This window comes from Dunckerocampus dactyliophorus, chromosome 12, assembly GCF_027744805.1.
Source record: "Dunckerocampus dactyliophorus isolate RoL2022-P2 chromosome 12, RoL_Ddac_1.1, whole genome shotgun sequence".
NCBI lineage: Eukaryota > Metazoa > Chordata > Actinopteri > Syngnathiformes > Syngnathidae > Dunckerocampus > Dunckerocampus dactyliophorus.
This window is the reverse complement of record NC_072830.1, coordinates 20,576,350-20,590,005: the sequence shown is the minus strand read 5'-3', so window position 1 is coordinate 20,590,005 and position 13,656 is coordinate 20,576,350. Positions and strand designations below refer to the sequence as shown.

The following is a 13,656-nucleotide window of genomic DNA, read 5'->3' as shown; positions in this document are numbered from 1 at the left end:
CTTCATACGGAGAATGCAACCAGGACAGGATAACAGTTGCTATTGCTTATTTCAATGCATCAACACCCACTTCACACAGACAGTCCACTGTCAATATCAAAAGGCTGCAACAAGTAAACTGTACATTCCGTGAACAAGATGCTGCACGCTCACGGTCCTGCTTGGTTTGCTGTGCAAGTCGTTAGGGCCATCACAAGGACACCAACAAGGGTCCCACCCTCACTTATGAAGATCTTACTACAAGTTTGGTACATTAGTAAGCAGCATTCTGTGTAAAGGCGGACTTTTTGGGAAAGATCTTGTGTTGGATCTCAGTTGGGATTTTTTGACATGAAGTTGTAAGCTCCGTGACGGAGCGCCGCAGCCATCTTGTTCACGTATGTGTTCCACAGCGGAAGAGGATGTGAGCGTCTTCATCACATACACACGAGAGAGGAGAGGCGGGTGACAAATATAACGCCAAGCAATGTGTGAGGTCTGATTTTTTTTGAGAAGGCAGTTTTATGATGCAAATGTACTGTAGTTGTCATTCAACTTAATTTGACATGAAGTATGACATCCCCATCAGCATGGTAGTCCATTAACAGTGACTTAGTCCAGTTCTGGTCAGATTTCACAACATAGTTCTGCTTCGTTGCTGGGGACAAGTAAGTAAGGAGTTTGGCTTTTCAAAACAATATGCGTTAATTTGCATCACAAAAATGCCTCCTCCAAAAAATCTGACCTCACAAAACGCTTGGCGTTATATTTTAGTCTCCCGCCGGATCTCTGTGCACTGTCGCCTGCGTATTCATGTGTATGTGATGAAGACTCGCATCTCGACTCGTACGTGAACAAGATGGTTGCGGCGCTCCGTCGCGGAAGAAGAGTGGCATTCCCGCGAGTGTGTTCATCACACTGACAGGTCCTCCTCATCGTATTTAGATGACAAAATTATCCCAGGTCAATTCCAAGTCATCAGACTGACAGGTTCTCCTTATTGTATTTAGATGAGTAAATGTACTGTATGATGTGCCGTGCACATTATAAAGCGATTACTCTAGTGTTCATGGTTTGGATGGAGGAGTGGCGTCTGCACACGTCAGGCTATTAAAACCTGGCTGAGTCGTCTTTGCTCCTGACTTAGAGATATCAATTTTAACTGGGGAAACTTAGCCCTTTAAACCGAGTAGTCAGGCGGGATGTGGGCACACTTAACAGAAGAAGTGGGGTAACTAGGGTTTAAAGAGAAAACCTGCGGTGTTTCGGCCCTCCATCGACACGTGTTTTAAAGGGATAGTTCAGATTTTTTGATATGAAGTTGCATGACATCCCCATCAGCAGTGTAGTGCATCAACAGTGATTTACCTCCTACTTGGTCCCCTGAGCTGAGTTCTGGTCGGATTATGGTGATGAGGAACGTAGTTCCGGTTAGTTGGTGGGGCCACTTAAATGAAGAGTTCGGCTTCTCAAAACAGTGTGATCAAATGAGCCTCCTTGAAAAAAATCAGACCTCATGATCGCTCTGCGTTACTTTCTCTCCAGTTGTGTCACTGCGCATCCACTGTTGTGTATGTTCTCCACAGCAGCTGAACACTGCTGCGATGCGAGATTATCTGAGACTGATCTATGATATCATCACGTTTCCTCTTTGCCATCACTGGTACCCAAACAGCAAAAAGCCAAAGAAAAAGCTAAACACACTTGCAGCGTTAAAGGAGCTTGAGTTGACATTGTGCATGATGATCGCTTCATGGTTTGTTTTGCATCGTGTGACTTCTGCACCAACTTTAGTAAACCTCTTTTTACATGTTCAACAGTGTGTACACTGCAAATTATTTGCCACATTCCAAGATTTAAAATCATATTTCTCGACATGTTCGATAATTTGCCTTGTTTTAAGGGTTATTTTAGAATGAGGGATTACTTTTTGTCTGGTTTAGTTCAGAAATGTTCAAACTGAGCAAAAAACTCAAAATAAGTTACTTTGGTTTTCCCAACAAATTCTTCTTTAAAGATTCCACAACATCCACAGGATGCTTAACAAACTGCTAAACAACGTTTTAACATTCAGTTTATTAAACATAAAGGTAATGACATACTGTAAACAATTTTTGATGACCAATACAGACGAATGACTAAATTACAGATTTTGTAGAGCAACTTGGTATACTTTTTAAAGAAAAGAAATATTGATGTTATCAAATTAGCACGTCTGGTTGTGATTTTTAATAGCATGAGTTAAGATGTGTATATATTTGTGGAATAAATAGACTTTTTTTTTTTAAAGACTTTTTTAGCCTACATCTAAGATTAATTTGTGCTTCAGGGGGTTTCATGATACAGTTTATCCATTTTGCACTAAAATGTACTTTCATTTGCACTTATTTTAATAATATTTCACTTTTTATCAGTTGTATGAAGTATTTTATTCTGAAAATAAGTCATCTTTATTTCTATAGAAATTTTAATTTAGAATTTTTTTATTAAGTCAAATTAGCTAGCTGGATAGACAGATAATTTCACTAGTATTTTTTCCTAATACAATATCTAGTCTGTTTCTTAGATTTGGCAAGCCCTTTTTTTTTCATTTTGCACGGATTTAGACTTATTACACGATCTATCAACCAGTTGCAGGATACAGCTCTATCAGTCTACACTGGTATGAGCTATTCACTTAATTTGGGGGGGGCCGTAGCGCAGGAGGTAGAGGAGGTTGTCCCAAAACCAGATTCACGCTTCCCCCCCTCCACCCAGTCAAAACCAGCTCCAAATTGCAAGGCCGGGAGGGGGGGTCACGGTCTCACTTTTTATCTGTCCTAATAAGGTAAAAAAAAAAAAAAAAAAGTGTTTCATTCTAAAAATAAGTATTTCCAGCTTGAGGGTCCTGCTTATTTTTAGATGGAAAAATCTTAAATCTAGGATTTCGGTCCTGCTTTTTTATTGATATAGAAATCTTAATTTGGGATTTCTTACCAAGTAAAATGTACTTACTGAAGAGACAGATAATTTCACTACTTTTAAGTTGTCCCCCCCCCAAAAAAAATCTAGTCTTTTTATCTTATATTTGGCCGGCCCTTTTTTGCAGTGTACCATGTCAAAGGTACAAATCTGTGACTCTATTCTATGGGAAAATGACGCTCAAACAGCACACCCACTTTTTCCCCCAGACAATCTTTACTGAAAAAACCAAAAGAATCCAAAACAAAACCATGTTATCACAACACAACACAAAGGCAGCAGGTTGAGTAGGCAACATGGTTTGATATGTGTGTGTGTGTGTGTGTGTGTGTGTGTTTTACAGGGCTACTTTGACTTCATGCTGACATCTTCAATGACTTCCAACAAAACAAGACACTTAAAGCTAGAGAGTGATATAAAAACTCCAAGCAGAGCAGACATCTTATTTGAACATACAGCCCTGGCAGTGTTATGAGAGCTTTTGGGCAGCGGGCCTTTCATTCCACAGCACGTTCCAACATGTAGCGACAAAACATCACCCTCTTTATCCAGGTGTTATGCATGCACTCACGCAACACTGCACAGTCCAAGGTGACTGAGTACAAATGAAGTACAAGTGAGATCCTTTTGCAATACAATTAGAATTTAACATGAATGTAAACCATGCAGGACTAATATTAAGGGAGGGAGAGGACATTGGATAGAAAGTTAAAAGCTGTGTCAGTAAACGTGGCTTTGGAAAACAGTTGCGGGTTAGTAGCTTATTGGTTCAGAACACTACCAAGAAGTTTTGGCATTGTAAAAAAAAAAAAAAAAAAAAAAAAAGTACACAGACATTACAAAAATACAACATTTCATTTGGATATTTTTTTATTGATCTTTTTTCATTGTCAGTCTTCGGATTTCCCTTTTATGTCCACCATTTTCAGCGACAGTGCTTTTATTTCCAGTGTTCCCTCTTCTGGTTTTCACATTGAATTTCCTTTTGACTTTCAACTTAATGGCAGTGTTTCGGTGTCAAGTGGAGGAGCACGTGAACACAATTCGAGGCTTTGAGAAGGGTGCAGGTACACATGAAGTGGAAATCTGAGGACGGGCATTGTAAAACACAGAAATATCCTCCCAAAATGCATTTCTTAAAAAATGTCTTATTTTTCTGTGGAATCGTTTTCAGTGCCAATCCTTGTTTCAGTGTGAATACACGTTTCTCCAAAATACATTTATGTACAATGCCAAAACTTAATGCTGGTGTTCTGGCCCCACAGTAGCCTCAGCCAACACACAAAACAGACAACTCAACACATGTCATACTTGGAATGTGTAAAGATAGTGTTACATGAGAAATTCTTCATACATGGATTCACTTCGGGGAACATCATATCGTTGACAATACTCAGCAGCACCGCACGTATTACAAAATAGAAACTCATGCCGAAACAACTCATTGATGGATCGTTACACGAAGTGACACGCCCCCCCCCCTGTGCCCCAACATAGAGTAATACCTTTGCATTTGTGGAAAATGGCAAATAATCAGAAAGTGTGCATCTAACGTGACTGTCTGCAGAGGTTTCAGGCCAGCGTACCACCAACGGCAGACGCAATGATGATTCCCAGAATGACACAGCATATAATAATCATGATTTTCTTCTAATCAGTGTAAATACAGTAAGACAGAAGAAGAGTCCATCCAGGGCAGCAGGTGGGGGCCAGAAGAAAACATGTTAGAAACGTGTCATTACACAAACACACACACAGTAAACTGCAGGGACAAAAGCATCAGGACATTGCTCTTATGTGGTGTTTACAATGCGCTGTAGCGGCTCAGCTCTACTTGGTTCGGTTTTTGAGGCAGTTGGGATTATCATGGCATTGAACGCAGACACACCAGTAAACAACAGTAATGACGAACAAAGAGTCTCCTGTATTTAGTCCTTGATAAGGAGACATTTTATTCAAGAGAAAGCTGTGGAAAGTGGAGATTAATATGACAATGCAGCATCTGGAGCAACGCGCTGAGCTAACGTCAGCATGCGCGTTTATTTTTGTTATTTATTTCCTCAAATAATAACAATGGTGGATTTGCTTGGTCAATGTGTGCCGACAGCCAGCTGCCCAGCTACTAGAAGAAATACTTCATAATACCTGCTTTTGCCTATGAAAAATCATCAATGGTGAGTAGAGCTGTGGTGAGCCAAGTCGGTATCATGCAAGGGTGTTACAGTAGATCCCTGCTATTCACGGGATTACGTTCCAAGACCACACACTAATGGCAAAAAAATACAAGTAATTGATACACCCATAAAAATGTTTTTATACATTTGAAGTGTGTTTATCCATTCATCCATTTTCTATACCGCTTCTCCTCATTAGGGTCACGGGGGTATGCTGGAGCCTATCCCAGCTGACTTCGGGCAACAGGCGGGGTACACCCTGGACTGCTCACCAGCCAATCACAGGGCACATAGACAAACAACCATTCACACTCACGGTCATATTTCAATTTAGAGTCACCAATTAACCTAACATGCATGTTTTTGGAATGTGGGAGGAGAAAACCCACCCACGGGGAGAACGTGCAAACTCCATGCCCAAGGGAGAATCGAACCAAGGTCTTTCCAATCTCCAGACTGTGAGTGTGTGGCCAACATGCTAACCACCAGACCACCGTGCGGCCTGAAATGTATTTATCAATTATTAAATGAAGATCTACATTATATATCATATACATATGGCATTTATTTTTGACCAGAAAGATGCGAATTTGCAGGGTCGCGAGTACTGAATCGCAAATATGCAGGGATCCACTGTATTGTAGATGATCACAATGCATCCCACCAGATGTCCTCCAGTTATTTATAAAATATGCACTCTTATATCTTATCATCTCTTATATCATATCATATTATTCACTATTCTTTACAGTTATCTGCTTTGGTGTACCTACTTGTCTCAGCATGACTCGCCTCGCTAACGGATGCATTTCTATTGTATCAAGTAGGCCCAACCAGGTACAATTTCTTGTAACCGGTCAACCAGTTCCAAGCTCCCCAGTGCCAGCTATCTAGACCAGTGATCCCCCAACCCCCGGGCTGTGGCTCATTTGGTACTGGGCCGCACAGAAAGAAAAAATAATTTCCATGATGTTTTATTTTGAAAAGTGGCCGGATTCTCTCTGTTACATCCGGCTCACTTGACGCATGTCCATTGTGCGTGTGCTTTCTACTACTACTGTATTTTTACCATTTTTCTTTCACCTCATATTTGGTGTCAAATGCTGATACTATGTGGGAATGCATAAAGGTACGTTTTGATGACTTATTGAGTGCTAATGTGCGCATTTGTCTCAAGTTAATTCATGCTAGCACACTGCCTTTTACCACACACGTCAAACAGCGATGTAATAATGATGGGTCGGCATTCAGATGTTGTTCATGTCTTCGTTTTACACAACACATAATAAATAAAATAAATTAGATCGCTATAATGTACGAAGCCCCACCCCCCACCCCCTAGCGCGCCCCGGTCCGCGGAAGATTTGTGGGAACACAAAACGGACCGTGGGTCAAAAAAGGTTGGGGACCACTGATCTAGACAACAATAGCTGTGTGTTGACGTACTTTCAGAAGATAGTACTGTAAATCTATACTGCTAAACAACGTGTACACTGATTATTCTAGTAGTATATTCAAGTTTCATTTATATGATATTGTCCCTTCAGAAGATATGATGACATGCTGGCTGAAATGTGAGGGGTGTACTCACTTTAGTGAGATATTACGTCTTAAACCTCATGATCGCCACCGCTTCAGGTACCTTTGGGATGAACTAGAGCAGTGTCCCAATAGTTTTGTCCAAACCGTGAACTTGCATGGACAACAGGAAGAAAATACAGATATTGCGGAGTGTGTATGTAACGAATAAATGGCATAAAACTTCAAATTGTAGAGGACTGGTTGTTTCTGTTGGTGGGAAAGCACGCAAAGAGTAATGCGTGTGACATGCGTGTGAATGAGCACACCGATGCGCAGCAGAAAACGGTCTCAATTTGACGATACAGTTTTTTAAGGGCAGTTTCTTTCCAGGACTGCCGACTGCACTCTGTAGCAGTGCTGTATTAAGTGCATTTGTAGCGTGTGAGCAGCAAAATGGGCCTCTTTATGACAGTCACATGGCTTGATTGTTCTGTGAGCAGCACGTCATTTCTTAACTGAGTCCCACTGCCAGACAAACAACGAGGACGGTCAAAAACACGGCGATACAACCTCCTATCAGGATCACTTTCTGCAGGAGGGAGGAATGGGGGTGGAGACAGCAAGTATCAGGAAGTGATCGAGCAAACACAAGAAAGATGGATGCAAGGAAACTTTTAAGGATGAGAACAATGACCATATTGACCATAAAGTAGATTTTAGTAAAAAAAGAAAAAATAATATTGCATTTCTAAACTGGTGCATTTGAGTGACAGGTAGAAAAGCTCTGACTTGCTTGGGGAGAAGCCGTTTGGCACCACTTGTTGGTTTGCATGTATAAATCTCTAGACCCTGACTAAAATGCCCCCTGTTTTTTTAGAAGAAAAAAATATTGAGCACCCCAGTTTCTAATTCAGTTTTTGCTTTGCTTTTCATACAGTTTTGAGTGTGACTGCCAAATAACCTACCATGGGGCCACAGAAAGTCGTGATTGTCAGATCTGTGATAAAAAAAAGGTGAGAAACGATTGAATTCAAGAAAACTCATCACAAACTACAAAGACGGTGTCCATGTGGCCGATCTTGCCGGGATGTACGGTAAAGTCTGCATCAACAATAAGTTGCATCCTTGCAAGGAAAGAAGAAATCAAGGAAGCTAATGTTGTGAAAGGGATACAGGTGTTAACAAAACAGATATCTTTAGACATTTATTTATTTTAAACCACTATTGGTACTATCTGCTCGCCGGTGGTGGGGTTCTTATATTTATTGCTTGAAAAAAAATATATAGTTTGGAGCCAAAGAAGGACAGCACCATTGATATCTCTAATGCAACAGTTTTAAAGACTTTGTTGTGCTTTCCCAGACATATGAAGATGTCACAATTTTCAGCCTCTTTAGTTTTTAACATTTTCGAGTGATTTAATGGCTTTTAAGGTAGAGTCAAAGACTATGTTATCCTACTAGAAACGGTAATACGTGTGCGACTTCTTAAGTTACCTAATGTCCAATGGGTGATCAATAGGTAAATAGAACATTTAGGCATTAGTTTTGTGACTGAGATGACACCCACGCCCACAACACGCAAGCGCCACATGCATGAGCGCAGACTCCGGCATGCATGCCCAACAGTTACACAACAACACATGCCACGATGGTCGCCCTGGCCATCCTCTGCTTTGTGACTCACCCTCCGAGCTTTACTCTGGTATTTAACTGCCTTCTTCGTGTCTGAAACTGCCCTCTCCACATAGTCTACCGAGTGCTCCACATTGTACTCTATGCGGTCTATCATCTCTCCCTGGGAGAGGCCCGGAGGGGCAGGAAAGAGGACAGCAAATGTGTCCAAGGGGGAAGAGGGGAGGAAGAGTGGGTGATAGACGACAAGGAAAGAGAAGGCAAGGGGAGAAAAAGAAGGAGTTAGTTTCCAAACGTCTGTGTGTGTTTCTCACCCGCTTGTTGGTCTTTTTGAACTTCTTGCATTTGGGGATGTTGTTCTTTGCTTGCTCCACATGGTCCTGTGCTCCCAAGACACTGTGCTCAATGTTGTTCACCAGCTCGCCCTGCACAACAACAACGGGTGTCAATACACGGGAGGCCATGTATCGGTCCTTTAAGTACAGTGGAACACCGACGCCGTACACAACATTACAACACTGAATCTAAAAGGAGTCGCCTCCACAAGTGGCACAGGCTCAAAACGCATGTCATCATTAAAGTGTTTAACTGTTTGCATGTCTTAATATTGAGTGGTTTACTTCTTACACGTGTGTAACCCCTAAGAAAGCTAAATGAGACACTGCACTCACAGTTTGACACAGAAACAGATTCATTGTATTTCCATTTTTATATTAAATTACACATTGACTCAAAATCCAAACCAGTCTGCAAGTCCACAATAGTTTTCAACCTTAAAGGTTCTACTGTATTTTGTGTCTTAAATGTGTTTACTGTATTGACGCAAATATAAGTTATTTTTAGGTTATATAAGGTATTTTTTTCCCTAGAAAAAAGTCCAAGAAGGGTAGTTTTATATTCATGTCAATATAAAAAGACATTATTACAGTGGATCCCTGGACTTTTGCGATTCAACTTTTGCGCCTCCCCAAACTTGCAGATTTTTGTTGAAAAATGTATAAAAAAAAAAAAAACATTTCTTTGAAAATATGCTGTTTTTTTTACACAAAAAAACACATCTTCTAGCTTCTACGGTCTTTTTTTAACTTTCTTAAAATCCAGCCTCAAAACTTGCAGAGAGGTGAACACAAGTTAACATATGATCGTAAATCGCTACTGGAATTACAACAGGCAAACAGTGTGGATTATGTAGACGCAGCTTGAAAGAGAGCCGGGACGGCACAGTGGCCTGCGGAGCTACCTGATGACCAGGCGGAAGGCTAGACCAGGGGTCACCAACACGGTGCCTGTGGGCACCAGGTAGCCCCCCACGACCACATGAGGTGTCCGCAAGCCTGCTTTTCATTCAGGTTTTCAGTTAATAATGTGAGAACACTAGAAAGAAATACATTCTGAAACCCAAAATGTGAGTTGTGCATACCAACATTTTGTTAATGTTTGTGTTAAAATAAGCTATGAAAATAAATGGTACAAAAATGAACCTCAGCCATTTTCATTTTGCAAAAGTAGCTCTCACAAGAAAAAAAACGTTGGGGCCACTGGGCTAGACCGGGACTCCCGATTCCATCTGTTTTATCAATCATCTTTCATTATCTTTTATTAGTGGCGAGTACCTACAGTACTTATACATTTTATATTTAAAAATGTGTGAGGGATGAGTGTGAAAAATACAGTCATGAAAAAAATGATTAAACCACCCTTGTTTCTTCAGTTTCTTGTTAATTAATAATTAATTAATGTACCTGTAGTTGTACCAGGCATTAAAATAGACGAATAAACTGAATAAACAAGGGTGGTCTAATCATTTTTTCCATGACTGTAGAGATTTTAATGGCCGTTTGTTTGCGGGGGGTCTCGGAAATAGCGGGTCTCGACTGTATTTTCTCCCATTTATTTTCTTCTCTGTGTGTCTGTTAGGTGAGCGTTTTACTGTAATTTAAGTTGACACTTGTTATCTTATTTTTACACTTCAGAGAATAGTAAGCTTTTCATCTACACTTATTTGCCACAAGATTAGCTTACCAAGCGAAAGGGCTTTCTACCTGCCATTCACACACGACTTGGAAAAAATGGATTTATTTTTTGTCTTATATTTCTCAAAAACTGGGTGCTGAAAAAAGAGGGGTTGTCTTGTATTCAGTGTTTTATATTCAGGACAGTACAGCACATGCTTACTAACAGCATTTGGAGTCTTCATACATGCACCGAAAAACAGTAAATAAAAAAAATAAAAGTGAATTACCTTTTTGTATTAGGTGGAGAGTGCTGCTGTGTTCTCGACAGCTTAGTGTCATTGTTGTGGAGACAAAGTGTGGAAAAATGAGGTACAGAAAACAGTGAAAGTTGAAAGGGTGGATGGGGTGGGGGGGGGGGGGGGGAGTGAGAAATATCAACAATTATGTAGCACTTCATGACAGAAAGGTTAGTGAATTAAATGTTTTGAATTAAATGATTCATTTGCACAGGAGAAAAAACCCCACATCTTTCATATGCTGTATGTACAGAGTGCACACAATAACAACGACGTACACACAGACATTATATTTCATATCAGGGAAATATTTTGGCAGCAGGCTTGCAGCTTCACCAGGGAGTGCAACAGTATCAATTACACCTTAAGGTGGGTCAGCCAGGAAAAATTGAAATATAATATACAGTATTATGAGAATAAAGTCTCAATATTATGTGAAGAGAATCATACTTTTCTGAGAAAATCAAACAATGTTATCAAACATCCTCCATATAGCACCTCTTTTGTTGACTTTGTTCAGTCATGTAACCAAAAGTAACAAATATTTGACATGTTTTTATTAATATAAGGCAGCTCTGCAGAGAGAGAGAGAGAGCTACTTATGTTTCTGTGGGAATTTAGACTTTCAGTTGTCTACTTCCTGACTGCATTGTATTATGTACACTGTATTGTACTGATTTTAAAAGTTTTAATAAGATTTTAGAAAAAATTGTAGAAAAAAAATCAGATTTCATCTGCAGGCGTCCCTCGCTCCATTGCAGTCCAAACATCGCTCCCTCACTCTATCGTGGTTTGTCAAAAAAATAACGTTTTTGTGGTTGTCTACGGCCTATTTTGTTACATAGTCTTGGCTTAAATTACCGTAAGCATTTTTAAGCACGAAAAAGTTCTAAATGAACTAAAATACAAATACAGGTTAAGGCAATACAAGACGTTAATGAAGTGTAGCCTACACTGGCCACTAGGTGACACTAGTAACACGCACCAGACCTCATCGCCATCGCTCTTATTCTTATTATCATCATTATTTATCTCACATCAGGTACAATAAAAACATAATAATAATGATAGTCATCATCATCATCATAATAATAACACGGCCTTCTGTTGCGGCCGTACTCCAGCTAAAAGTCAACTCTGAATCCCCAAAGTCACTTCTTGTCCACACGTCCGGAAGACATTTATTGAAACACACACACGAGCACAAGTCTCATTTATGTCTTCATTGGTTTATTTTCTCTGATTAGATCTACTATATTGGGGAATATGAGTGTAAAGGTGAATAGTGGGGTGTTATTTCATGTCTTGCGGGCTCTAATAATCTTAAAAATCATATTTTGAAAGTCATAAACAGGTTTTCTATGCTCTAACTAAGAACATTTTCTGTTTGTTAATATTGACTACTATTTTGCGGAAATTCACTTATGGAGGTCGGGTCTGGACCCAAATAGGCGCGATAAATGAATATTGTTTATCGAAAGTATCTATCTTAATGTAGCACCTACCATTCAAAGTATATTTCATTGTTTGTAATTGTGTATTTTTTCTCATTTAGGCTTGGGCCTAAACCACTTTCACAGTTTAGCATCTGCATTCACTGGCTTCACTTTTTAATTAGTATTAAATATAGTATTATTATAATATCACATTATATATTTATAGTATTTTTAAGCATCTCATCATTTTCTTGTATTAAACCTTTGTATTGAATTTTTAATGTATCGAACACAGTGGTCTTTCAGTAAACTTTGTGAATTAGGTTTGTTGTCACATGTCCAATTTTCCCATGCTCATGAACGCATCTTGAAATCTACATCAAAATAACTTGGCCAGATCACCAGTGATCAAAAGTGATAAGAAAAACTGAGATATTTTGCAAACAGAAAACGAAATATAAACTTTAACTCCCTTACAATACCTGTTGTTAACATATTTTATGGCTCGAAGAACTACTCTCATAATGCTCATGCATTATGTGCTGGAATGCCTCCCACCAGGGCTGCATTAAAATAGCCAAGAAACCCAACTACATTCTTGCCATTACCTTACTATCTTACTATGTATTCCTGTATATATACTGCATATGACAAAAAGATTTGCATTTGTTTCCCAAAAAGGCAATTTTTCCCAATAGACAGAAGAGAAGTGTTGTGCACCTGGCTCTCCACCAACATGGCCATGTCCATGAACATGTCGTGAAGCTCTCGGATGCTGTTTTCCAGCTTGATGATCTCATTGTGCCGCGTCTCGATTTCGTTCATGGCCTGCTGGGTGATGTTGTCCATAATGATCTATGCATGGACGACAAAACAGTTTAAAGTGACAATGCATGAATGGGAGCGGACACTTTGTTGCATGACTTACTCCCGATGTGAAGATAGCTGGGTTGTCACTTTCCAACATACTTTCCAGCTCCTCATTTGTCGTATTTCTTCCAGCTAAAAAAAAAAACAGTGGAAGAGAGCCACTCGTGACACCTAGAAAGTATGTGGTGTAACTTCAAAGCTATTTGTTATTAATTGGAATTCACCTTTCCATCCTCCACATGATTCATACCCGGTATAACTTGAATTAAAAGGAAACGTGTGTCTTTCTATTTGCTCTCTCGCCATCTCACTCCTCTAGTTTTTAATACATTACAGGAACGGATGTGATTTAAAAATAATTGGTGTCAGAATTCAAAGCAGGCGTCATCCCACCGAAGCCATGCAAAAGAACAACTTTTATACATTTCATTGCAACTTTTAACAAATCCAGACCTGATGTTTGTTATGTGCTTGTGTTGCTAATATCTCAAGCATGTAGCTTCACTGCAAAACCTCTTTAGTCCTTAATTGATGTCCAACATGTTTCACATCATTTACAATAAGGAACATAATATGATTCCACTTTGCAACAATGCAACACGGCAAAAAAGTAGTTGAAGTTGCAACCTGTGAAGTTGCAATTTTATAATCAAGCCAACATTTTGCAAAATAGCTTTTGCAACATAAAGCTATAAGTCTCAAACATCACACACATTTTATGAGACCATATATGACCGTCTCGCATATCTCACAAGAATTCAGCTCAGCAAGCATTAAAAAGGTTTGTTCTGTGTGTTTTGTGCTTTTTCTTTGGATTTTTGTGGCATCCG

General features: G+C 39.6%; 1 protein-coding gene across 9 annotated transcripts in view; it reads right to left on the bottom strand.

Moving 5' to 3' along the window:
• Positions 1-3,708: 3,708 nt before the first annotated feature.
• The window catches only part of stx1a (syntaxin 1A (brain)), a 65,639-nt gene continuing 55,691 nt past the window's right edge, over positions 3,709-13,656 (bottom strand). Inside the window, exons 7-12 of one of the 9 annotated variants that reach the window (XR_008573096.1) lie at positions 12,885-12,958; positions 12,677-12,811; positions 10,512-10,552; positions 8,584-8,694; positions 7,601-7,632; positions 3,709-7,224 (exon numbers count right to left, since the gene is read on the bottom strand). Coding sequence is in view for 5 of the 9 variants with exons in the window: in XM_054793536.1 (XP_054649511.1) it covers positions 8,344-8,694; positions 12,677-12,811; positions 12,885-12,958 (560 nt within the window). In the remaining 4 variants the exon portion in view is untranslated. Of the gene's footprint in view, positions 7,225-7,600; positions 7,633-8,321; positions 8,695-10,511; positions 12,812-12,884; positions 12,959-13,656 lie in introns of those variants that run through there. The other 8 variants (XM_054793540.1, XR_008573098.1, XR_008573097.1 and 5 more) reach the window with 8 other exon arrangements.